Below are 25,195 nucleotides of genomic sequence, written 5' to 3' on the forward strand. Positions count from 1 at the left end.
CGCATCGATTAATTACGGTTGACGACGTTCGACTGCTTCATCTTTCCTGTTCTTGGAATAGTAGTTTGGATAGGCGTCAATATCGTCGTCCGAAAAAGCTTGAGCCTGGGATTATTGACGAATTGGATGGGAGGCGAGGGAGCTCACCGCAAAGTGAACTGGGCTGCTAGTCTCCGCGCCGGTTTAGCAGCGGGATCAGATGCCGTTGATTGACTCATTAGAGCTTGTCCACATCCAGTGACGAAGTATGAAGGTATCATAGTATGGTCACAAGTAGCGCCAACATACTAGGTAGTACAAGCTGATATCTAGCTAAGACGTATCATCCTTTAGATGCCTTCTCTTGTCGAGTCGTATCAATGCAATAACGATAAGAATAGTGATGGACAGAGCTCGAAACAGGCCCATTCGAGACTCGTCACTGTAAAGGTTCCCCTATAATAACGAGGATCAGCGTCATAACTGTACTCGACGATCAAAACGTATACAGGCTTATAAGGCGGCGGCGACGGGCAGTATCAACTCCCGACCAACGGTGGGAAAGATGTATCATGAGAACTGTCAAGGTCAATACTAAAGGCAGTTTCATAATAGGCCTCGCCGCGAGACGTTAAGTCTTTTCTGTCGTTACTTCCAACGTGAACTGAAGTGGCTCAGAACACCACAAAGTCCCGATTCGTCGTCGCTTGCCCTGCCACACCTCAGCTGTTCGTACATTGGATTTCGGATTGGCTTTGGGTATATGAGACTTGGGGGTAGGCCGTTTCTACTAGTATACTTGCTTGTAGCATTCCACTTAGTGCACTCGTCCGATTTGCACCAGATATCGAAAATCTCACTTAGCACTGCATATTCAATATTAGGTAGTCCATTATTGAGATAAACGTCGCGATCTCCTGTGTTTGTATGCATTCATTGCGCTTGCTCCTCGCATATTTATTTCCCGTAAACCTAGGAATTTCACATTGAAGCACAACTAGGCCTGAGAGCAACCTAGCTGGCTAAATGGACAGTGGAAAGAACACAATTTGAGCACATATCACTTTAAAAAGACTTACCGAGATGAAATTACGTTTGAAAGAGTGCATATCAATGAGTTTGAGCACACCACGACTGGTTCAGAGTCAACATGACCCTTCAGAACAGCAGATCGCAAAACGGGGACCATCCATCGCTGTCCGACACTATCGACATACTGACGCTTCGAATTGAAGTAAACTGGCTTGACGCGAGGCATTAGGGGATGCTCCTATAAACTCGGCGGAGCGATACATCTGAATACCTGTTTGTGACGGCGGCAGCATCCTCGATAACATCTATACTCTAAGTGCATCCCAAAAGATGAATTATCGATGTTTCTACTTTCCCACAGGGGCGGATTCTGCATCAGTAAATGCCATTACTATTTAGAGTCAAACAGAGTCTTGACTTCCAAGGCTGGTGTCATTATCATCGACTTAAGTACCGTCTTCCTCTAGGGTACTCTTTTACTTTAGACTATTTATAACGGACTTGATGCCTTACATTGGGCATGTCACAACTTCATCATCACACAATCAGAGGACTCACCTATGACTAAACAATACGTCAGAACTCTTCTCTTCAAGAATTCAAGTCAAGCTCACTTATGTGCATCCCCGTCATGCAGCCTTATTCATTGGCGGCGCATCTGTCGGGGCAAGTATTGCGGGTGCTGTTATATATCTAATAAGCCGCCATCTCGGTTGCCCCATCTAGGTGACTGGACGGTCTTTCAGTGTTGCACTTTAAGTACCGCCGGGAGGTTATCAAGGCTGACTACGCAATCATAAATGGAGAAAGACGTAAATATAATCTTAGAAGGACTGACTCCTTTACTCTTAGGTGAGATAATCTGCGACTCCCTGCGCTCATTCTAGGTATGAGTAACCCGAGTCCGGCTATCTGCATCTGCTATAGGACAGATAACACTTTATTAATCACAGTGGCTACTATTTATCTATTAAGCTAACTTGGAATTCTCCTACCTTATGTATTTTATACAAATTGCTAATAGTAATTAATATAACTATTATTTCCCAGCCAACTTCTCCATATCCTTCTCCTTATCCCGCTCCCTATCTTTCTTTATCTTCTTTACACCCTCCACATCCTTCCTCTCCGCCTCAGCATCTTCATAGCTCTTCTGGTCCTTTTTTAGATCCTCCACCTTCCTCTCAAACTCGTCCACCTTTCTCTGAGCCTCATCGACTTCGTCTTTCTTCGTCGGATCAACGGCATCCCGTTTCGCCTTGGCGTCAACGAGAGCCTTGGTCTCCGCATCGACCTTGGCCTTGCACTCGTTGATCATCTGGACACAGTCGGCGGACGTCAGGCGGCTGACGGTCGACGATACCAGTTCATTTCGCACGTACGTGTCAGCTACACCATCTGCCTCGAAGATGCGATCTTGCACTTCCACGTTGTTGACAGAGCTGATGGTCATGTCGAGATCGTACACGTTGACGTCCTTGAAGCTCTGGTCATTTTGCAGTTCCGCCGTGATCTGCTGTCCGAAACTGGCGCTGTCAATCACGAGCTGTTGGATAGCGGCTCGACCCTTGATGTCGTACACAATGTCCGCCCTGATCATATCGAAAAGCTGTCTGGGAGACAGCTTGGCGAGAGATGGATCCTTGGCAAGGTAGTCCGCCTCCATGTCCTTCGCAATCTTGACCAGAGCCTCGCGCAGCGCGGTGCGGTTGGCCTCCATGGTGAAGAAAAGTCCCAGAGCATGCTGTGTCTTTGTCCTCGCAAGCAAAGTCTGAGCCTCGTTGAGGCCTCCGTTTGTTAATGGGCCATAGATGTCAGGGCTGACTCTGCCGAGCACATATGCATTGGGAGTGACCAAGACGCCACCAATGAACATGCCAGGCTCGGCTTTGGAGAACCCCTTGCCTGCAGCATCCTTGGCGACATCCTCAGGCGATTTGCCTTTGAGCTTCTCCTGCAAGTCGACATCGTCTTTAGCCTCGACCTCGATAGAGTTATAGTGATCATATATTGCGTTGCCGCCTTTCCAGGCTCGGTATCCAGCCATGCCGATTCCGCCAAGGTCAAGAACAGCGAACCATTTTCTCGCATTATTATATCCATCCTGGAATTCCTGCGACTTGGTCTTGACAACATCGGAAGCCTGCTTGCCTAGTACGATGGCTTCTAGCCAGACAGGGAAATCGATTTGAGTCCGCAGCATCAACGGCTCACCGATCATGCAGTTGACCTTTTCTCCAAGTCGGATCTTGCCTTGCCCTTCCATAAAGTTGACAGTGGTGACCCTGTAGGGGTTGTTCTTGTCGAAGATGGTAATCCAGCTGTTGCCGCCGTACAGCGTATGCCACGACATGGTGTAAGCGCAGGCTTCGATAATGATCATGTCTCCATGCTGGATAACCTTGCAGTCATCATAAGCAATCAGCCCAGAGTTGCCGAGCTGAACCACGCAGCCTTTGATGCTTTTGCCCTCTTTCAGCCACGCCTGCTCGTCCTCCAGGATCTGCGTCCTGAACAACCAGCAGTAGGCGATCTTGTCACTCGCGTATGGAAGTTTTCGGACCGTGTCGGCATGCTTTCCAGTAAGGACTGTTGCGCCGACTCCAATAGCTTTGATCCTTGACAAGAAGATGGCCTCTCCATACTTGGCATAATCTCCACCAATTTTGTCTGCGACCTCCTTGGGAATCTCCGTCATGGAAGCATTGACTGCCGAGTGATCTATCTCGGACGCCCAGTCTCCGAGTGAGGTCCCCAAACGCTGATCTTCTGGAAGGCTGTTGTACATATCGAGGACCGCCTGACAGAGGTCCTTGGTCCCCTGGATCACGTCATCGGAGTTGGGGTTCTTCGCTCTGGCATCTATGCGCGCCTGAGGAGACTCGCCAAGGCGGTCGTAGACTCTCCGAACGCTGGCATGCAGACCGCGGGTCTGGGTGTACCCCGTTGGAATGAGCCAGCCCATGATGCCATTGACGGCCCTGCTCGTGGAGCTTGAACGAGTAAAGGTCCGCATATTCTTCACACGAAGGCGGATGCCATTGACAGCAAGACCGCCGGCCTCTGGCCATTTGACCAGGCCGATGAAGGGGCTGATGGGTAGCGGAGGAAAGCTGGTCAACAAGTCGCCCGACCCAGAGTCTGTGTAGTCGTGGATAGCAGCAACCTGGTCCATTCGCATATTCAGAGGCTGCGCAGTGGTAACAAGGGTCCGCACCGCGGGCGACACGAGTTGGATAGCTGACAGGGTTGGCATAGATCCCATCGCGGTGAAAGGGGTGCTGTCTGCGCCCTCGGATTCCATAGCTTGGAAAGTGTCTTGGTGGACTGTCCGTCGGGGGCGATAGTCACATTTCACTTCCAGGCGGATTCGTTCGACGCTGGAGACATCGTAAGCCTTTTCATCCCAGCTAATGTTCCACGTGGTGAAAGGGCTTTGAACGGCTCGTCGCACGGTCTGGATATCGTCTAGGTCGACCATCCTGGCGAACGGATTGCTGTTCTCTGTGCGCCAGGTGATGCTCTTTGGGTCTTTGCTGTCGTACTGATATCGACAACCAGTGATGACCTCGTCAATCTCAAACATGTATTCCACGTCCTGCTTTCGACTCTCGCCGGTCAGGCCATCGATGATGGTCTCGGTGTCTCCCGTGGTCACATAGAAACCGCCAGCGAAAGAGGTATTGATGCTGATTACAGGATCCATGTCCTTCTCTTCCTTGAGTTTGGCTCCCTCAAGCGCGACGTGACACTCGATCATTCGAATGTCACATTCCATCGCAAGGTTGATGTTCAACACTTTCTGGCAGTTCGTAGAGGTTATGTCGAAGGAGAAAGGCTTCAGAGTTTCTTTCTTGATGAGCGATGGAGGATCACCAGGTTTCTCTGGTGGCCCGTTCTCGTAGCCGAAGACGACCGGATACTGGTCCTTGGTGATCCATCCGCTGTACGTCGTCGTCTGCCGATTGGCGCGGCTGTCCTTGCTGACAAGGTAGTCGTTCTCGGCACGAAGTTGTGGAAGAATGACCTCGTTGAAAAGAGAGCCGGTAACATTATCCCAGCATCCGAGAGCGATCAGAGAATGCGACAGAGACGTGGGCTCCAGTGTGATGGCCACAATCGCCCTGATGGCGTCAAGATAGTACTTGACGACCATGGCCTTCTGTTGCGCGTATGAGTCGTCGTAGACCTGGTAGAATAGTTGAGACTTGATCGATGCCGTTGCCGAGGTGTTCTCCTGCAAAGTCGCCTTGGCCACCTGGCTCTGTACAAAGTAGGCCTCGACTTGAGCCTGTTTCAGTAGGGCTTCCTGATACTCAATAAGGGACTTGTGCGTTGCCTTGGCCTGTTTCATCATGAGATCCCACACGGCCCTTGCCTCTTCTGAAGCATCCCCCGGGAAATGAGAGTCGACGAGTGCGTCAAACTTGGACTTTGCAACCACGATGACCTTCATAAATTCGGTGGCCTCTCCTCCTTGAGACAGCTTTGCAATCTCTTGGGAGAGCTCTTTGCCACCGAGTTTGGCTTCGATACTGTAGAACTTGCCCATGAGCTCGTCCTTGCTCACGTTTCCTTGCGCAGTATGAACCGTGGTGACAAGACTCATCGCTGAGCCGCCCACGGACATAACGTTTCCTGCCAAGACCATGCCAGCAGCTTCTGATGTGAACATCATGCAGACGGCAGCCGACTCGATGATTTTGACAACGTTATCGCAGGACAGGTTGAGAGGATTGTTTGGCTTGAGGTTCTGGAGTTCCGCCTTGGCTTGGTCGATTCGCTTATTGAGGGCATCCCGGTCCTTTTTCACCTTCTCCAACGCAGAGTCAACCTTGGCCTTGGCCGCAGCTCTTCTCGGTTCGATGGAAGCAACAAAGTCAGAAAGCTGCTGGACCTTGTCGGCAGTTTGAGATGAAGTCCAGTTGGCCGCCGCAATTTCTTCAGCCAGGACTGCCCGTCTTGCCTCAGCTACCTCCATCTCTTGGGCGGCCAGTTCAAGGCGTTTGATAGAGAAGGAGGTGGTAGGAATCAGGCGAAAGGACTGATTGTAGGAGTCTGTCGACGGAATAGGAGGAAGCTGGGATCCGCGGAGGGAGAATAGCTTATCATATCCGATGCGATAGATCTGACGAGCGGCACGCAGCTCGGGACTAGACTTCCATAGGTCGCCACCAAAGACACTCCGTATAAGCTGCTGTTGAGTCTTTTGATCATCGGTGAAGTTCGTCTCAGTCTCGGATGGCTTATCCGCCAGCTCAGGGGAGTTCTCGAACCTCTGAATGGTATCGTTCAGGTTCACCAGCCATTGCAGACTGAGCTCGAAGCGAAGCCTGTGCGCCGACTTACCCTTGATGGGCTTGACATCGAAGAAGCTGCCGAAAAGCACATCGTATTCGAAGAGCAGGCGCTGGACGAGCATCTGGAGGAACCCTGGGCTGACGCAGAGAGCCCATGCTTCGACATTGTCCTCGCCGAACGAGGCCGTATGTGAACTGCCTGGCGTCCTCGTGCTGTTGTTGGCGTCGCCTGGGTCTCCTGCGTCGCCATCCGAGGCGCCCTGGCCTCCATAATAGTGATCACCCATACCCAAACCAGTGTGGATATGGCCGGCTGATCCAGCGGATCCTTTGGCTCCTCCACCCCCAGATGAGCCATTACTGCCTGCCGAGACGTCGAAAGTGTTCTCAACCTCACGGAACTTGGTCTTCTCGGCTGCAGTGGCCGACGGCTTCAGGAGACACAGCTCAATGTGTCCGCCGTCTCCTCCATTGCCGCCTTTGCCTCCCTTGCCTCCATTCCCACCTTTCTTGGCATCTGCGCAGGAATCTCGAGGGGTATGCCAGGTGTCGGTAGCCTGGACGCCGCTGCCGCCATTACCACCCGCGCCGCCCTGTTGTCCTCGACCGCCGTTGCCGCCCTTTGACAGCCAACACACCTTGACGCTCTTCTCCTCCTGCTCAGTCAGAAGCGTCATCAGACGAGCGCAGAAGCGGATAGTACCTCCCGATGCCGCATTCCCTCCGTTCTCGCCAGCCGTTCCGTCACCTCCCGCCACCGCCTCGGTGCCGACACCGGGAGACTGGCCATCGTCCCCCTTGGAACCAGCCGCGCCTGGATTCGTCGATTGATTGACGTACTTGTCGTTGGCAGGCGGGGCTGAAACGTCGAATGTGATCCAATGGTCCGAGTCGCTGGCAAACGTCTCTGATGCGCGCGGAGCGACAATCACGCGCCTAGCAAAGATGGTGACGTTTTTGCACGGCCACTCAAACTTGCTGCCGCGGTAGATGACCAGGTCTTCGGCAAAGATGATGATGTTATCGGTGACAGCGGCGCCCTCCGGAAGTACAACGGCAGCCGTGCCGCGACTCTTTGCAAGGCCATTCTGGATCACGCTGCTGGCGGCATGATCCGCCTCGCGTCTGATAGGCGCCGGTGGATCCTTTTTGAGCGTGGTCGTGATCTCATCATCGTCAATGTTGTCTGGGAAAGCGCCCCATTGCCCCTGGTGACTAGTTGGGATCAATGTCGCGCAGCGATGACCGATCACGAAGCTTGTTGTTTTGCCGTCAAGTGACGTGACCGTGCGGAAGAGGGATGAGTCGACCACGTTGCGATCAACGAGCTTGCCGCGATCATCCGCCATGATTGACTCTACTGAGCCCTAGTAGGACGTGCAAGGCAAATACCAGGTGTGTTGAGGGTAAAGTAGGCTGTTCGATCTCGAGCATTGGTGCAGATATTTATGTACCGTAGCGTATCTACTTGACTCGCACTCTCTTCTACATTAAGAGAACATATTGCAGTACCTACGTCCGGTGATTGGCTCGCGGGACTAACTTCCAGAGTGCTCCTGTAAAGCCTGGAGCCCACGGAATGGAATATGGAGATGGATGCCATTTCGCGTCGGCCGAATGAACGGATATGGAGAGATGAAGGCACAGAAACGGTGAGCTAGCGATGCACATTTCTGATAGTCTCAGAACCTTCCCTGAGCGAAGTAAGCTAGTGATGCATGTCTCAGGACCCTTCCCCAAGCGAAGTTAGCCAGCGATCCATGTTTCTGATAGTCTCAAGACCCAATCCACTTTTAACCAGGAGTATCGGAGGATCCGGTCCGGGCCGAGACCGTGGTGCTGTCCAAGCCCTGTCACCAAGACCTCAGGGTCGCGTGGTGAAGGCCACTCACTAGCAGGGGCCAAGAGTGGAGGCAACGGGAGGAAATACGAGTGATCGAGTTAGGGCATGTGCTGACATTGATAGGCGAGCAGCTAGTCACCACCCCTGATACCGTCAACAACGTACAAAAGGTGGTATGGCAAAACATCCCAGTAGGAGAGGCCACAGCGGTTGTTATGTGTGTGAATGTGGGTTAGAGAGATCCGCAACATTGGGGAAAGCAGCGATAACATATACAAAGGTCAACCCGAGGACTTCTTATATGTAGGAAGATGACCTGCCATCGTAGTTCTCTCCAGTCGTAGGATCGGAGAAGCAGGATTGGTTCCAGTCGCTCAGCACACTTCGGGACTCACCCTTTGTGAAACGGTAGTTCGGAACCGCGAGATGGCAAAGTCGCTAAGGCTTCAAGGCCGAGGAGCGAGAAAATAGGATGATGGATGTAGGACTAAGAGTGGAGTTGACGGGATGGTCGTTCGCGATTGAGACTCTGCTGGTTGGTGACGTGACAAGGCCGCCCGATGTGCCGAGGGTTTAAGGCCGAAGAGCGAGAAAATATCCAACGCCAATTAAGACTCTGGTGGGTGTGAGACAAACAGTGGAGTTGACGGAGTGGTCGTCGCGATTCAGACTCTGCTGATCGGCGACCTAAAGACCGACCGACGTGCCGACAGTCGGTCAACGGAGCCGGTGTGAAGTACAGACAAATAACGAAATGCTAAAGATTTTCAGAAAAATCGAAAACACTTATAAAGTACAACTCAGTGTGTTACTGAATGGGGAATCAACAACCACACATCATCATCATTCAAGCACCACCATCTCGTCTTACAAACCCCTTCAAAACTCAACATCATGAGCCCCACTTCTGAGACTAAGTCCTTGGCAGGCAAGGTTGCACTAGGTGAGTCTTGTTGCTGATGACTAGTCAGTGATGCCATTCACTAGTGCTAATGCGTCCATGTCACTGGATCTAGCCGTGGGATTGGTGCTGCCATTGCATTGCGTCTTGCTGAGCATGGGGCCAACATTGTCGTCAATTATGTCTCCTCCGCTGCGGCAGCTGAGGTTGTGGCCTCCAAGGCACGCAACTTGGGAGTTGAGGCCATCACCATCAAAGCTGATGTCTCCAGCGGTCAGGAAATTGCGGCCATGTTTCAGAAAGCAAAGACTGAGTTTGGCGGAATTGACATCGTCATGAGCAACTCTGGGATAGAGCACTTTGGAAACTTGGACGAGGTTAAGGAGGAGGAAATCGATCGAGTCTTGGGTGTCAACGTTAAGGCGCAGTTCATTGTGGCTCAGCAGGCGCACAAGCATCTCAACGACTCGGGTCGATTGATCCTGATTTCTTCGATTTCTGCAGTCATGGTATGCACGCATAACGTCCCTGTTTTCGCCGAGGATTATATCACGACTAATACAATCAAGGGTATTCCAAACCATGCTCTTTATTCTGCTTCCAAGGCAGCAATTCAAGGCATGGTTAAATGTCTAGCCTGGGATTTCGGAAAGCGCAATATCACAGTCAACTGTATTGCTCCAGGCGGTGTAAAGACAGACATGTATGCGGAGGCCGCGGCCAAGTACCTGCCCGGAGGTGAAAACATGACCCTGGAAGAGATTGATGTAAAAATCTCTGAATGGAGTCCGATGGGCCGACCAGGCCTCCCTGCAGATATTGCTGGTGTGGTTGCTCTGTTGGCTAGCCCTGAGGCTCAGTGGATCACTGGTCAGACTATGCATGCTAGCGGGGGTGCCCATATGGTATAATATATTACTCAAATGACGGTATTGAAGGTACATATGTGTGGGGTTTCAATCAGAAGAGATGACAATGGCTTTTTGGCTTTCCGGTGCCTCGTATCATGCCCCGAGGAGGGTTTCGGCCGGCGATGGCTTTATGTATGTCAGAGATGCCGTCAGGCGCAAACATTCCCGCCTCGCCCGGCTACTTGTGACACTTCCCACTGGTCCAGGGACTCCCAGCCTGTCCTCTTTTTGCATTCTACATCACACTGGCCGTCCCGGTTTTGGCATGGGTATCAATCCGCTAGAGCGATGTGGGTTGACACCATTGTCTTACACATCGGGACTTTGCTTTTTCATTAGGTGCTAGATACCTTAGGTGTTGTTGCATGAGTCCGCGCTGATTTGACTCTGCTGCAACAGTCGTGTTGTTGGGAAGGGATCGGCGGGTACGACCACACATCGTGGTACCAGAGACGGCCGGCGATGATTTGTGCATGGGAACAGTGGCTGACATGCACGATGCTAGTTTTACTGCGGTGCAACAGTAGTCGTCACCGTTATGGCTGGCGAGCACGGCCCTGGAGAATATATCTAGGTGGCAAAGCTCCCCAAGGTTGCGAAGCTTCTCAGGATATGTCTACCACCCGGTATCCCCCTGTCAGTTGCCGTCGTGCTGATGCCCTCCGCCAAACATACCTGCGGCCCCAGTAGATCTGGCGTCGCACTCGACAACATAGTGGTCCCTGACCGATATGGACCCAGTCGATGAGGATGTCGGCTCCTGTTGGCCCTTGACTCCTAGTCGGCACATCAAGAGGGTTGTCGCATGGGTCAGGCTCGTTGCCGGCCCCTTGACTGAGAAGGGCGCAGAAGAGGTCCAAATATCTTCCAGCAGTGTGGGCGTCATCATCATGGGCGTGGTCCTTGGCATCTCAATGCTCGTATCCCTGGCCTTTCTCTACCGATCCGAGGGCAGCCCCAAGCTTCACCCGTGTTTGGGACGGGGTTCAAGACGTCGCCCCCGACGACGGCGACAATTGAGCCGCCCAAGACGACACAGGAAGACGGACTTGGACGACAGTGATGCCAGCGGGGGCATCGCTGTCATTATCAACCTCAAGCACCTTCTCAAAGCTGAATAGATTAACAAGCTACGCGATAAGTTAAACTTGGCCCGTTCATTCACCCTTTAAATAACGATTATTTCAACCTCCACATCTCATTTCTATACCGGCCCGTCGATCCCCCTAAAAATGGCTCGTGATGACAAGCTGTCCTCATCGAACATCGCCGGCATCGTCATTGACTCCATTTCGGCCCTCATTGCACTCGCCGAGGTACAATTATTATCTGAGGTAGCTACCTTGTCCAGGGAACTCAATTTCAGTTACAGTTTAATTCATGGATAAAGCTTCCAGCTGGAATTAAACTAACAACCTTTTTAAAAGTAACCTTACCAGTTAACCACTCTGCAACAAGAGCCAACCCTAAACATACAATTGGCCATACCCCGTGCCATTTCCGGCCATAACATCCACCTGGTCGGGGTCAACAATAGGAGCACCCGCTGGAGTGTATTGATCGAGCTTAGGATGGGGAATTTGCCGCCAGTCCTCCTGGATACGCTTCGAAGCTTCCAAGAATCTTAACTTGATGCTGCCGTAGTCTCCAACAACCAGCCTGTGATCCCGTTTCACGAACTTGCCATCGACAAGAACATGCTCCACATCACCCACGTTGGAGTGCAGAATGATCGCCGCCACGGGGTCAAGCCAACCTAGCAAGCTGGGGCTGGTCCCGTCCCACACAACAACGTCAGCTTTAGCACCTACACTGAGAACTCCAAGATCTGGACGGCGAAGTGCGAGGCCTCCGTGACGTGTGGCAAGGAGAAAGGCCTGGACGACGCTCATAGGGTTCGACCTAGGAGCCTGCCATTTTTTGAATAGCTGGTCGGTGACTGCTGACCGCGTGGTCTGAAGAAATACGCGCGCTTGAGTGACCAGATCGCTCGACTGAAAAGCGTGCGTGTCAATACCTAGGGCGGCCTGGTCGATGATCATATTGCTGGTCGGACGTCCGAGACCAAAACCCATCTCTGACTCCGGCGTGATAGAGACATATTGATTCGTGCTTCGCAACAGCATCGTGTCCCGCAAAGTGACGTACGACGCGTGCGAAAACACGACAGGGATGCTTGTGTTGAGTATACCAAGAGATTGTAGAGTGGTCGGAGAGTTATAGTCTGCAAGTTAAACTTAGGTTAGTTTTCAAACGCACCAAGGTAGTGCAGATGAGACGGAGACTCAGAAACTTACTTCCATACACGCCTCCCCCACTGTGGGTTGTGAGTACCGAGGTGTTGACTTCTCTAATACGACGCTTTTATTAGACCCACCAACAATCAAGTCACACCACTAAAGTACTGAGAGAACTTACTTAGCCAAGTCGATTATCGAGGCAATCGTTTCTGGATCCACAGAGCTGTTGTCGAAGCTATCAAAAGCGATACCTAGTTCGACAGCTGTATCTGTCTGTGGGGCAGCGTTCACTATATCGCGATAGTTTACAAGCTGCTGCTCGATGGTATAGTTGGCAACGTCGTGGAAGGTGTACGACCAGAATACACGTGCGCCGCTGTCTATACTGGCATTCAAGCCCGCCCAAGATGTTTCATCTGACCAGGTGTGGTGAGCGTGATCGAGTGATGTGGTAGTTCCCGCGTTCAGTGCTTCGTACAGGTCAGCGAGCTGGCCGATGTATACCTGCTCCGCATCAACGCGTCCGGCAGAAGCTCCCTCTCCAAAGCGGCCGAAATATTCGATGAGAGTGATGTTGGAGAACATGGTTTTGAACAATGTTTGCCACCCATGACGGTGTGTATCGACGAAGCCAGGGGCGATGATCTTGCCTGCTGCATCTACAACCGTGGTGTTTGAAGGAATCGACACCGGGGGAGTTTCCTGATTCGACCATATACCGGTTATACGGTCTTGCTGAATGAGAATGCTTCCATTGCGGATGACGTTCAGGTCATTTGCTTCTTGATCGAAAGCGATAATGGTGCCAGAAGTAAATAGAATTGAAGATGGGTCAACGGCGGAGACCAACTCCGATGCCGCCAAAAGGAAGAGCGACAAGGTGGGCGAAACCATCTTATGATCAGATTGTAGTTGAATTGTCAAGTGGAATGGAGGCAGTAGTTTTTTTATGGCTGTTGTTACAAATAGCGATTCAGCCAAGTCTTAAATGGTTCAACTGTTCCTCAGTTTGGCTCTGCACTCCAAGCTTATTAAATCGATGTGTCAAGGCTCTGACTAAGCCGAGTCGTTTTGCCACTGCAGTTCGATGACATTTTATCCTATTATATCGTAGCGGTAACATTTGTCCCATTGTATCGGTTGACAAGGATGTCTCCATGTTAGCCTAGAGGAGGCAGGGCCCTGCATAAATCCGGCGACTAGCAGAACAGAATCATCCCTTTGAGCCTGAAAAGGGATGAGGTACATCTAAGACCGACAGTTCTGCAGCAGAATCGGGTTTGGCCAATCAGATCATCTTGACGATACAGGCACGATCAGCTCAATAATGGTCAGAATGACTGGTCGGCAGCGCCGGAAGGGAGCCTTCCTAGCCACTGTTGCAGCCGTCTTGGAGGTTCTTCCAGCAATAACACATGTATTTGGGAAATTGGCTAGACCCATAGCGTTTTTCTCATCCGCTTCTTCCTCACATGATCTGGTTGTGCCACATCAGTATGGAAATTATCACCGATAGTCAAGGTGAAACCGACTCCGAGTCAAGCCCTGGGTGGTGCCTCCAGAGGCCATTCCCGTACTTCAATCTCAGATTGCTTGCAAGATGTTCCTTGGTCCGGGGGCTCTCCTTGAAAACGTCATGCAGCTTGACCACGCCCTCATCCTCTTTGCACTCCTCCACCTTAGCAGCACGCGCTCAAATTCACCCGTCCCGCAAGCTAGACTGAAGGAGGAGAATAATGTCATCGAGCGGACCTAAGATAAAATCAAGGGAGCTCCGGACCTGATGTTAAATTTTAGTGAGACACACCAGGCCGGAAGGAGGGAAATATCATCACGGCCGGTCATAGATCTGTGACGGGAATGGTGAATGGCAGTACATGACATCATATTGATTGACCTTTGTCCGTGAATTATCATTCAAAGGACGACGCTAATTACCTATTGGGTTTACTCCAATTCCTGCTAAAGGTCTTCAAAGTGGACCGTGATTTGTAAGTTATTCTATTGTCGCCGCTTCGGTTCGGCCGGTGGGGGCGTTAATTTGGCTAGATCTTCGGTGCTACACGACCTTGCTTATCCTTATTGGGGCGGAAGGTTTTGTGGGACAATTGTAGAAGATCCTGCCAGCCTCGTTACAGAAATCCGGGGTATGATTTCCCGAGGCTGGTGTGCCGCCGTTCATCGTGCGTGCCAGCAAATTCCACTTCTCAAAACGATACTAGCGCTGCTATTATTTCAAATCGAGCCGACTTTTCCGATTATGTGACTTGAGAGGTGGGTGAGCTATTCACAACTCAAGGAAAGTTGTATACGGTTATATAGGCGCTCACATTCTGTCGCCTGTTACTCATCAAAAGAATTAGTAAGAAGGCCGGAAAAGCTATATTAAAGTGAAACTAGGCTGTACTAACTCTAGACTTCTAACAAACGAGAGAATTATAAATAGTAGGGTTTAACAAGATGTTTCCTAGGCAATACTGTGAAATATTGTTCTTCCTACCCTACAGTGAAGAATAAATTAAGAATCTAATAATTTTAATAATTTCTCAATCTGAATATTTTAACTTAAGTCCATAAGTTAAAAGATTCTTAAACTGAAATTGATTTAAATTAATTTGACTGGAAGTAATTTGGATTGATATCAGCGCTGGTTGGTGTGAAGAAACGCCTCTACGAAAGGGCGACTTCTATTTTACATTGATTGGCCTTCGAAATCTTGGCGCCTGCTATGTTCCGTAAAATTGAATGCCATTGTCGGCCGCCTTTCTGACAGACGGGGCGATTTGGTGGGATGCCGGCTTCCATTGTGGCAACTTTTTCGATTCAGAGAAGCGTATAGAATCCTCTCCCCTCATCATCATCAGCCTCCAGCGGTTACTAGATCCAACTAAATCGTCGCATGCTCCGCAGTATACGACCACTTGGTAAGAAAGCCGAGGGTGGCCTCCCAGCTCTGCTTATCGTACGGTTAGCCCCAAACCATAAGTCCCTTGCGGGGAACATGGACGCAGGGGAAGAGAAAGGCGAGGAGTGTGAAGAGGTTTGCTGGACAGGTATTGAGAGTGAGCTTGTTGGAGACGAAGACGCGGAAGACATTGTACCGGATAAGATGGAGGAGGTGGTCGGTTGAGAGGAGGAAGATGATAGACGTGGGGGGTTCGGGACTTCTGGGCATAGACTGGGGCGGCGGGAGGTGGCCCTTGAAGGACTCCGGCACGTTCGGGGGCGAATGGTTGATGTACTGACGTAAGGGCAGGATGATGGTAAGGCCATGTCTGTGGTGATCGTGCCTTGGATGTCATTGGATCCATCGAGGCGCCAGCACCTAACTTGGAACAGGTCTGGTCTTGAAGTCGAAAGGTGGCACTAAACTCCACCCGCGGTGATCGAGACAAGGGCATTAACTATGGGTGAGCCGCGCCCCGTGGACTATGCTAAATGTCGAGCGGGGCTGGGATAACACCAAAGGCAACGTATCCAACAATTCAACTCAAGCCGACTTGTTCAGGGGTTTGGGTCGTCACACAGCTAGCTTGAATCGGCTTGTACACTAAAAATCACCGGCTTGACCGGGGGTGGTTTGATTTAAACTTGAAAGATCGAATGCGGGTCCTCATATTAAACTTTGGTTAGAGACGAACTAGGCCGCAAAGGGTGAAAATGTCATCACGCCGGGTCAGGCTATACTCGAGATGGTGATGATTAATTCTTGTCCATGAAGCATTATTGAAAGGACGGCGTTAATATATGGACTAGTCCCTATCTCCGGACAGGACTTAAGCTGGAAGACAGGGGTCGAAGTTGATGTGGGATGTTAGTAAGTGAGAACCATAGCCTGACACATCACCGTTGGAGAGGACAAATGGCTGAGTCCCCTGAGCTTGGCTCTTGAATACAGGCGTGTTCCAATAGACCTGGACCTGCATGTGTGGGACGTGAATCCAACTTTCCGGGCAATTGTAATTTGGGGTTTGGATGCTGGAAAATACCATGTTGGTTTGGGACTTTGAAGTCGTTTGAGCTCCCGGCAGGACTGGGAATCGTTGCAACCGTTACGGCTCTCAGACTCATGGCTGGAGGAAGCTACGAATGCAGTAGCGCAAGGGGAATACCGTGCCGTACATCAAGTTTGGTTGTCCTGTGTTACCACCTGTCGAATGTTTTATCCGTAGTGAACGGAGCCCAAAACGAGCCCTGGCGAAAACGCAACAGCCGACTCTCCTCTCGACTTGCCTGACACCTGAAAATACATAAAGTCAACCCTGACATCTCCAGAGCCCTGACATGATACGTGAAATCCTCACGATGAAGCAGAACGGATCTCATGGACGGCCGACACAAGGTCATTGAAGTCGCTCTGACACCTACAGACCATCCAGGAACACGTTGCGGACATGTCAGATCTACGTCCACTGCAGGTCGGTAGGACAGGTGAAACAACCAATATTATTCACACGACAAATCTATTTTTATTCCATCTTAGCACCACACCTGTAGTGAAAAGTATTGCTATCTCATCTCTCAACATCATTTCCAGCCAATTTCAACTATCTCCTTAACGGAAACTGGCTTAATTTCCGGGAACAAATCGTTCAAGGTCTGCTTCGGTTCGAAGTTAAGGCGGCCTTCTTCAAACATCAGGCCAAAGCCGGCAAATCTGCGGTGAAGCTCTTCCTTAGGGAAGTGGGCATAGTTGGAGACTTGCCCAGGGAGCACCGTGATATTTCCTGAGCGAAGAGTCTCAAGAGAGTCGTAGGAGACATCGAATTTGATCCCTGTGAGCAATTATTAGCCTGTTCCAGCGCCCAAGTGTAACAATTAGATACGCACCTCGCACATCTTCCGCGACCTTGAGTAGGTCGTTCAGTGTTATCCTGGTGCCGATCACGTACGACTCCTTCTCCCACTTATCAAGCGTGAGTGCTGCTGCAGTGAACTTGGCCGCATCATGACTGTACGTAAAAACGCCTGGGGTGTCTCCAGATCCTGGGATGCTGGCTTTCCCCGCAGCAATATCAACAAATACGGTGAAAGGCTTAAGATAGGTCTTCACCTTGGGCATACCCCAATAATCCAGAAAGTACCCATTGAAGATCATTGTCCATTCTAGATTTGTGTCTTCAAGAGCAGCCCTGGAAGACAACTTGTTAACAGCCGTTTCGAGTCCTGCCTGACTGTTGATGGCATTAGCGGAGGCAGTGGGGCCCTGGGGGAACAACACCATATCGAGCATTGGCTTACTCTTGCTCGTATCTGATACCAAACACACTGGGGATGAATCTCTTAGTTGAAGTTGCCTTGTCCGCGGCGAGAATGAGATTTATCTCAGGTTCCCCAGGTGCTGCAGCACCGATACCAGAAATGACCGTGTGAACGTTGTTGGTCTCCAGGACCTTCACAAGTTCATCGACGTCGGCATAATCGACGGCAATGATTCGGGCTCCGATGAGCTCCTCTGTCGCCTTGTCTGCCTATGACATGTGTCAGCTTGCAAAGAGTCACGGCATTCCGTAATTCCAACCTTTCGGCTCAACACAATGGGCTCAAATTTTCCCTGAGCTTTGATTGCATCGAAGACAGTTCTTCCGATACCTTCGGTACCTCCTGCCACGGCTACAACGAACATGGTGACTGAGATGATGGAGAACGGTACTGAATAACTTCGTGGTTTGGATTGCAGGTGTCCTAGATGTGTGAACTTGATGCTGTACTTGGACTTATATAGCCACAATAATACAAATAGACTGGTCGAGTCAACCACTCTCGGACTGTATCTACTTGCCGGTAAATCCGACCCTGATGCATCATCGGCATCGGGTTTAACTTTCGTCTCCGCTAGCCTGTCTTTATCGATCATGCCCAGATCGGCCATAATCGCACGATGTTTTTTCAATAAAAATGACAAGGGTCTGTACACTAAAAGAACTCTTGGCGCGACCGGGGTGTCCTTGTCTAGTGTTCCATCTAAAAGTTATGCAGAGTCGAGCAGCGCACCTTTTCTAGGTGGTGGGAAATGCTTGAATTGTGGATAAAACTGTGTGTTTTTTTTGGACCTTGTGCCAGCAACCTGCTCACCTTGAGGGAGCAGACAGAAGTTAGATTAGATGAGTACCCTATGTACCTTCCACTATTCCCGTCTCCTACACCATAAAAGCTGTGGTTTTGTCACGACAGCAACCAGTCTTCTCGTGGACCCAATGCTACCACGATGACCAAATATCAAGCTTTTCAACTTGAAAGACAGGGGAGGTATAAACCCAGGAGAACATCCTCTTACCCTCCAAATCCCGCATTGCGCCTCGTGTTCATCTTCCGAGTCCACGAATCAAAAGCCCTGAGATGCTCCTAGGCATAGGGCTCCCTGCATTCAGCTGTCTACATAGCTACTAGACCGCTGGCAATTGATCCGGCCGGCTTCTTTCCGGGATCCAATTATGTCGCAGGATACCAAGAGGTTCCCATCTCCTACGTTGGTTGTGGTTGATCTTATAAAAGAATACAGTACATTTTCCGGCACGAAAGAGATCATAAAAATCTTCGATTCTTCGTATACAAGGCTTGCCGATCGGCAATTAATGGAGGGTTTGTCGTTTCTACGTCATCTATCATGCTGGTTAATAATGTTGTACTAGATCCTGTGTCCTATGAAAGTTTATTATATCCGTTTCCTATACTTAAGTGAGCAGCTGCATAATGTGATATCATCTGCTGTTAGCATAAACGAATATTGCGATTATAGGCTTTTTTTCATAGACGCGGAAGGATCCCCGAAACCCCTCAATAGTGGTCAACGTACATAGAGCAGTTACGAATAGTATCTGGATTGAGGCAACTGGGGATAGTATTGATCTAATTGTCTACTAAAAGTCTAGTAGTCCTTTACTAGACTTGTTGATCTGTCACGGTACCCTTTGCTCACTGTACAAACTGTGACACCATTCAATCTGAAAGTTGATTTCGAGGAGTGAGCACAATTATCGTGATAATCTCAGGACTTGTCTTCCACTTTGCCCAGAGTCTTATTCAGCCAGGCAAAAATGGCCCTCGTCAGCTCCTGGTAAGCTCCAGTTTGGCAATGATAGCCAGCAGCCCCAGTAAAACGGTGCAGAGTAGCCTTATCGCCTAGAGCATCTGCTACCTGCTTCGGCTGCCCTATCCAAGTGGTCTCAAACTCAGCATCGCCAACGAAAACGGGCATATTGATCTTATCCACAACATCTTTCAGTTCATACTCCTTGCTCTGGTTGAAAAGGCTAGAGGGCAGGTGTGTGTGGAACGCCCACAGGCCATAATCCAGGGCCCAGGCCGAATCGGTGGCGAGTTTCCCGGCCTCGCGCTGCGAAAGGACCTCCTGGTCGAATTGCGTGTAGTTGCCGGCCTCATACATGGCCATCAGATCAGGGGGCAGCATCGTCGAGAACCCAGCATAAGTGTCCCAGACACCGTCGATGAGAATCGCCGCGGAAAGTCGGGGCTCAAACGCTGCTGCGCGGGCAGCCAGGAACCCGCCCCAAGAGTTACCGATAAGTGCAAGCCGGTCTTTATCCACAACGTCCGACTTTTCCGAGAGAACATAGTCTACTACAGGGGTAACAACGTGCTCCCACTCCGGAATATACCCAATATCCTGCTCTCGGCGAATAGTAGGATGGCCTGGGCCTTCATAAGTTATACAATTCCACCCCCGAGCCAGGGCCGTCGCCACGAAGTAGTGGTAGGAATCCTCTTGCGCAGCATCAAAGCCATTCCCAATAACCAACGTTGGCAGTTTGCGGTCTTTACTCTCAGATGCGGCGTACCAGATAGCCTCAATGGTGAAATTGCCCTCTATAGCTGGAATACGAACGCGCTGACCAGGAATAGGTAAGGCAGCAATTGCTTTGTTGAATGCTGCGGTTTGCTCTGTCCATAGGCTATTTATAAGCGGGTTGCTCCAGTTGCCATGCAGGTAGAAGTCGGCTCGACGGAAATACTGCGAGGCAGAGAACCAAGTGTCTCGAACATTGATAGGGTCGCCAGCGTTTTGTGGGCTCTCAGCCTGGGCCTTGGTGTGGTTTGCGAGCTTGTAGAACCGCTCGCTGAAAGAAGCCATATCCCCGGCTTTGAGGTCTTTAGCAGCGGCCAGGACAGGAGCGATATCCGACCCTCCCGTAAGGGCGTCGCTAAGCGCAATGAGAAGATTGAAGTTGAACGCGGAATCGGTGCTCAATGGCAGTGTTGGCAAATTGTCGGTGCTGTTGGCCCCGGCTGCTTGAGAACAAAGTGCCAACGCAGCCAAAAGAGGGCGGGTGTAGAAGAAAAGTTTCATGGCGGAGAATGGATAAAAGAGATCTCTCTAGAATGTTTGCAAGTTTGTTGCTGTGGAAGAAGCTTGTGTCTACCGACTAATATTTCCTCTTTATTGCGGTCGTTTCGTCTTTACTTATACTTCGACGTGCTTTTAGAGGTACACAATTCGATCACGGTGCAGACAGATATCCGCATAATTAGGAGAAATACGGCCGAAGTAAGCTAAGCTGAAATAAGCGCATTCTTTGCGACGCCTGGCCACTGGAGGCGGACAGATTAGCAGCCGCTGCTAGATTACCAGTATCTTTGTTGTTGAAAGCCGGCTGTGCCGGATAGAATAGTCGCATTGCATACGGAGTAATGTGGATTAATTTGCTGCTTAGCATCGTGTCGTAATTTTCCAACACTTTACTGGGTCTAAGCCAAGAATGGCAAGTTTGTTGCGAGTGAGATTTTAGATTGTGACGTATTGTCCAAGCAAATGAATCCATGCACGTTGGAACACCGCCACAATGCTGTCGTCACCACGATTGTCCTTTGCGTAAGCTAGCCGGACATGCGGACGCAAGGTATCAATAAATTACAAGAGTCCTCGCTCGCAACGCAGTTTCTTCTTTGGGTCTTAATCACGGTAGACGGCGTCGGAAGCAATCATGGTCAACCGAGGCGCTTCCCAAGGCTGCATCACCTGCAGACAGCGGCATGTTAAGTGTGACGAAAGCAAGCCGCAGTGCAAGACATGTCTTCGCCTCGGACGCGAATGCGCAGGCTACGGAAAAAAGGGTCTTCTGGTGAGATTCAAGGATGAGAGTGGCCGGTTTTCCGGGAGGCCAAGCCATCAAAGAATACGTGTCAGTAATAGAAGCCTGACCAAGACGACGGCAGCAACGATGACGACGAAGGCGACGACGAAGGCGACGACGACACCAACTCAACTGGCCCCATCAGCATCTCACAACTACACGGCAATGTTGTCGTCTCCGTCAATTATCCAACAGGATCTCGCTCTCTCCTTCTTTCTCACCTATGTTACTGGCATTGGCCGTAACTTGGAGTCGACTCGCGGATTCATAGAGTTCGTTCGCCCAGCCCTCGCTTCTGAACATCACAATTCAGCTTTATTCGCCGCCGTCAACGCCGTAGCAACCCTGTTGTGGGTGCTACTGGGACATTCCAGCCCTTCTATTTCACGACCAACACACTTACTCAACAAGGCTTTGCTGCGACTTCAGAAGGCAATCGGGGACCCGGAGGATCGAGGACGCGACGCCACGGTGCTCGCGGCCTTGGTGCTTCAGGCGTATGAAACGATATCGGCCGTACTTGGTCAACACCGAGCTGACGGCACACACCGCGACGGCGCATTGGCCCTGCTATTACATCGAGGCCCCGATGCAGGAGGTTCAAAGTACCATGGTAGCCTTTTAGGCAACATTTTGCACGCCAAAGTCTCCTTGTGCGTCAGAGAGAAAAGACCGTTTCCTGTGCACTGGGTTGAATGGGTTCAGACTAAAGTCATTCCTCAAGTACCCGTCAATCCAAGCTATCTGCTCGATGTTATTGGCATTTCAGTTGCCAACCTTCAACATCAATTCCTTCGGCCATTGCCGCTCCAAGAAAATGTGTCATATTTTGAACTGGAGGAGTGGTCCCAATGCGTTCGGACTTTGGATACCCGGCTCTGGATGTGGCAACAAGATGTACCACATCATTGGCACCCAAGACGAATACCGAGCGAAAAATACATCAAGTCACCCAATATCGTGTATCAGGGTGCTTGTGATGTGTACCCAACTGTCCAGATTGCGAACATATGGAGCGTGTGGCGCATCTATCGCCTTCTTCTCATACAAATCAAGCTCCAACTTGCAGCCAGCTTTCGCAAACTTGCTTGTGACCAAAAGCATGCTATACAGGAAGACAGAAATATGGACGACATTATGGACACCACTAGGCACATCCGTGAGAATCAAGAACTGCTTGATTCTCTCTGCCACAGCGTCCCGTTTTACCTCGGTAACCGGAGAGTCCCTGCAGTTTTTTCCGACATGGAAAACTCAGAACTTATATTCCCTAGCTATCACAACCTACAGTCCACCGATGACGCTTTTCTGAGTTACCTGGAAAGCGATTGCTACGTTTCCAGCGCTGATCATCGTCGTCATGTCGTTCTCCACGGCGCCTTACATATCATGAGCATATTGGCCTACCACATAGGATTGTTTGCCGAAGCGCGAAGTTTGCGGCTAACCGAAACTTTCGGCCATGAGCAAAAGAATTGGATTTCAGAGCAGTTTCTCCGATCGGCCTACTTATTACGACTGATTCCCGAAGGGCCTTCGCTTGATACTGCCCACTATGATCGCGCAGTTGAGACTCAATTTGGTGACATGGAGGTTTCAAAGGTTGAAGCTATGGCCAGTACTATTCGGCGAAGGTTGTGGACCATAAGTATACTTTAGCATGTGTAGGAGCTCATTGACTGGAAATGACTCCTGGTAGTCTGGTCTCGTCAACGGGACAGTGGGTCAACTTTCCTGGGATCGGGGTGCTTTTAATACTGTAGGTTACAACAGCGTACCTTGTCTATACGGTCTCGCAGACTCATTCGATGTCTGGCTGACGATGAAGAGCGCTGGGTCCTCGCCGTTATTGAGGACGAGTAATTATTGTGACTCCGACTTCCTCTTGAGCCGCGTTGTAACCTTAACCAAGTATTAACTTTGGCAAACGCTGAGTAGAGCTGCTGGTACATAGTTGTGAATACGAAATGGCCTTGATGGAAGTTATGAGTAGGTATTTGAATATGTTGGACCAGAGTTGGTAGGGCGGCTATGGCCTAATCAAAGAAAGGCCGCTTCTTGCTTATCCTAATAACTACTGATGCGTAGCTCATCCACATCCGCTCGACGAAATTAAGTGGCTGCGGAGAACTAGGCAGCTCTGACGTTAGCTTTGGTCGTTATTTCAGGATCCAGTGCCTGTTTTCCTTTCCGGTTGACTATGACGACTGATGATGTCGACTGACGTTGAGAGCCCAAAAGAGACACAATTTTGCGACGGCAGAACTCCTTTTCTTTTTGGTTGGAAGAGTCATTCGTCGCCCCATGTCTAGCGTATAAGCCAAGCCTGCCCGTGGGAGACCGAGAGTAGAAAAGCCGCAGGATCCGCCCAGTAAGCAAATGCCAAGACAATATTGTGGCTGTGTCTTGCGACTCTCTATTATGTACGGTACATAGGTGGACTGAGGGAAGGTTGCGCATCTCAGATCGCCGTCGCAATCAACTTTCCATTTACGTATGTGACCGTTCGTCACCTGCGACGCGTAAGTTGAAAAGCATGGCAAGGCAAATGGCGAGATTTCCATCATTGAAAAAAAGACGACTCAACGTCCTAGGTTACGGATATAAACCCTTCCTCATGCTCTCAGAATTGAACTTCACTTATTCGAAGACACCTTATTCTCCATTTTGCCATCTCTTATTCAATATGAAGACATCAATCCTGATCACCGCGGCTGTCTCCAAGATCACGATGCCTACGCCTACTTCGCCGTTGAGGTTTTTGCCCGGGCTCCCGCTTTCTGTGTATTCTTGGGCCATTCAACAGCTTTTCTTCCACGCAACCGGGCTTGCTCTCGAATATTGCGACCATAGCGGCACACTTCGACGGTATAGGGTTCGTCCCGTAAATGAGAAGTCGTACCTTGGACTTTTACCGCGAGTGCTCTTCAACCAGTGTTTTATTCTTCTGCCAAGTATGGTGATAGCAGAGGCGATTGGATTATGTTTCACTGGCGAAATATCGCTCAACGTGGGGCGTTTCTTGTGCTCACTTCTGGTCATGGCAGTCGGTCATGATTTCGTTCAGTACTCGACTCATCGATACTTACTACATCAATCCTCTGTTCCGCTCATGCGTACACTTCGACACTCCGTTCACCATTCCACGGGGGCCACTCGAGGCATCAGTGCCTGCTACATGTCAGCACCAGATTTCTTTCTTACGATTGTCCTACCATACCTGCTCCCGCTCGCGATTGTCGGAGGCGGCGGCTCTGATATCCTGTTCCACACGCTCGTTGCCGGGCTCGGCGCGTTAGGTGGAGTTTACGAACACTCAGGGTATGATTTTGGGACAGAACTGAGGCAGCCTCCGCCTCAAGGCCACGATGGCAAGAGGTCACTCTGGATGGTCGTGTCAAGCGTTGCCGCTGCCGCTTTGGACAATCGCGCACATAGCGAGCATCATATTCGCGCAAACGTGTCTTTCTCCGACGGCTTTGGTAGTCCAGGAATCTGTGACTGGATGTTCGGAACCCGCTGGGACCTGGTTTCGAAGCGTCGCCGCGATGCGGAGGTGGAATGGCAGGCTCAGCAAAAGGCCGGCAAATCTACCTAGCACAATGCGAAGGACTTGTCAAACGAATAGGTCCGATAGGAAAGGTCAAGCCTGTATAGGCCCGGATCCGTACAGTGGCTCCGATCAAACCTAGATCAACCTCAACAACCTAGATCTTCAACTTCCAACGGGATCGCCGGGTATAAATAGCTAGCTTCTTCCCCTCCGAAGCAGCAGAAAATACAACATGTTTCATCGCAATCCCTCTGTGCCATTTAATCCCTCTATCTGGTAGGACTTGTGCATTGAGCGTAGATTCACTTTCACTTCGACCACTCTCGTTCACATGCGCATCATTA

General features: G+C 50.5%; 7 protein-coding genes across 7 annotated transcripts; 3 read left to right on the plus strand and 4 right to left on the minus strand.

The window, feature by feature from the left end:
* Nucleotides 1–1,851: 1,851 nt before the first annotated feature.
* Nucleotides 1,852–7,705, minus strand: BGZ61DRAFT_462739 (uncharacterized protein). Its single transcript, XM_046247338.1, has one exon. The coding sequence runs from the start codon at nt 7,658–7,660 to the stop codon at nt 2,051–2,053; it is 5,610 nt and encodes a 1,869-aa protein (XP_046096637.1). The 5' UTR covers nt 7,661–7,705; the 3' UTR covers nt 1,852–2,050.
* A 1,451-nt stretch (nt 7,706–9,156) lies between these two features.
* BGZ61DRAFT_368075 (uncharacterized protein) lies at nt 9,157–9,966 on the plus strand (the record flags this gene model as incomplete). Its single annotated transcript, XM_046241856.1, has 2 exons — nt 9,157–9,564; nt 9,625–9,966. Coding segments are annotated over 2 exons (750 nt in total), but the record flags the coding sequence as incomplete, so codon positions are not given.
* A 1,466-nt stretch (nt 9,967–11,432) lies between these two features.
* BGZ61DRAFT_367847 (amidohydrolase) lies at nt 11,433–13,100 on the minus strand (the record flags this gene model as incomplete). The annotated part of the gene is made up of 3 exons (XM_046241833.1): nt 11,433–12,190; nt 12,264–12,316; nt 12,385–13,100. The coding sequence occupies 3 exons, from the start codon at nt 13,098–13,100 to the stop codon at nt 11,433–11,435; spliced, it is 1,527 nt and encodes a 508-aa protein (XP_046096639.1).
* Nucleotides 13,101–16,659: 3,559 nt separating this feature from the next.
* BGZ61DRAFT_431883 (uncharacterized protein) lies at nt 16,660–17,878 on the minus strand. Its single transcript, XM_046243868.1, has 4 exons — nt 17,728–17,878; nt 17,448–17,677; nt 17,037–17,380; nt 16,660–16,981 (listed from the first exon to the last, which is right to left on the minus strand). The coding sequence occupies exons 1-4, from the start codon at nt 17,830–17,832 to the stop codon at nt 16,734–16,736; spliced, it is 927 nt and encodes a 308-aa protein (XP_046096640.1). The 5' UTR covers nt 17,833–17,878; the 3' UTR covers nt 16,660–16,733.
* A 1,316-nt stretch (nt 17,879–19,194) lies between these two features.
* Nucleotides 19,195–20,514, minus strand: BGZ61DRAFT_367939 (Alpha/Beta hydrolase protein; the record flags this gene model as incomplete). The annotated part of the gene is made up of 1 exon (XM_046241844.1): nt 19,195–20,514. One exon carries the CDS (start codon nt 20,512–20,514, stop codon nt 19,195–19,197), a length of 1,320 nt encoding a protein of 439 aa, XP_046096641.1.
* A 634-nt stretch (nt 20,515–21,148) lies between these two features.
* BGZ61DRAFT_402123 (uncharacterized protein) lies at nt 21,149–23,310 on the plus strand (the record flags this gene model as incomplete). The annotated part of the gene is made up of 2 exons (XM_046243078.1): nt 21,149–21,305; nt 21,381–23,310. 2 exons carry the CDS (start codon nt 21,149–21,151, stop codon nt 22,955–22,957), a joined length of 1,734 nt encoding a protein of 577 aa, XP_046096642.1. The 3' UTR covers nt 22,958–23,310.
* Nucleotides 23,311–24,029: 719 nt separating this feature from the next.
* BGZ61DRAFT_368116 (uncharacterized protein) lies at nt 24,030–24,896 on the plus strand (the record flags this gene model as incomplete). Its single annotated transcript, XM_046241863.1, has 1 exon — nt 24,030–24,896. The coding sequence occupies one exon, from the start codon at nt 24,030–24,032 to the stop codon at nt 24,894–24,896; it is 867 nt and encodes a 288-aa protein (XP_046096643.1).
* Nucleotides 24,897–25,195: the final 299 nt, after the last annotated feature.

This window comes from Ilyonectria robusta (assembly GCF_021365365.1).
Source record: "Ilyonectria robusta strain PMI_751 chromosome Unknown BGZ61scaffold_33, whole genome shotgun sequence".
NCBI lineage: Eukaryota > Fungi > Ascomycota > Sordariomycetes > Hypocreales > Nectriaceae > Ilyonectria > Ilyonectria robusta.

Bases quoted from the DNA above. Each gene is read 5' to 3' on its own strand.
- BGZ61DRAFT_462739 (XM_046247338.1), bottom strand. From the start codon at position 7,660: ATGGCGGATGATCGCGGCAAGCTCGTTGATCGCAACGTGGTCGACTCA.
- BGZ61DRAFT_431883 (XM_046243868.1), bottom strand. From the start codon at position 17,832: ATGTTCGTTGTAGCCGTGGCAGGAGGTACCGAAGGTATCGGAAGAACT. The intron at 17,678-17,727 runs GTTGGAATTACG...CACATGTCATAG, and splicing joins CCATTGTGTTGAGCCGAAAG to GCAGACAAGGCGACAGAGGA. The intron at 16,982-17,036 runs GTGCGTATCTAA...AATTGCTCACAG, and splicing joins GGTCGCGGAAGATGTGCGAG to GGATCAAATTCGATGTCTCC.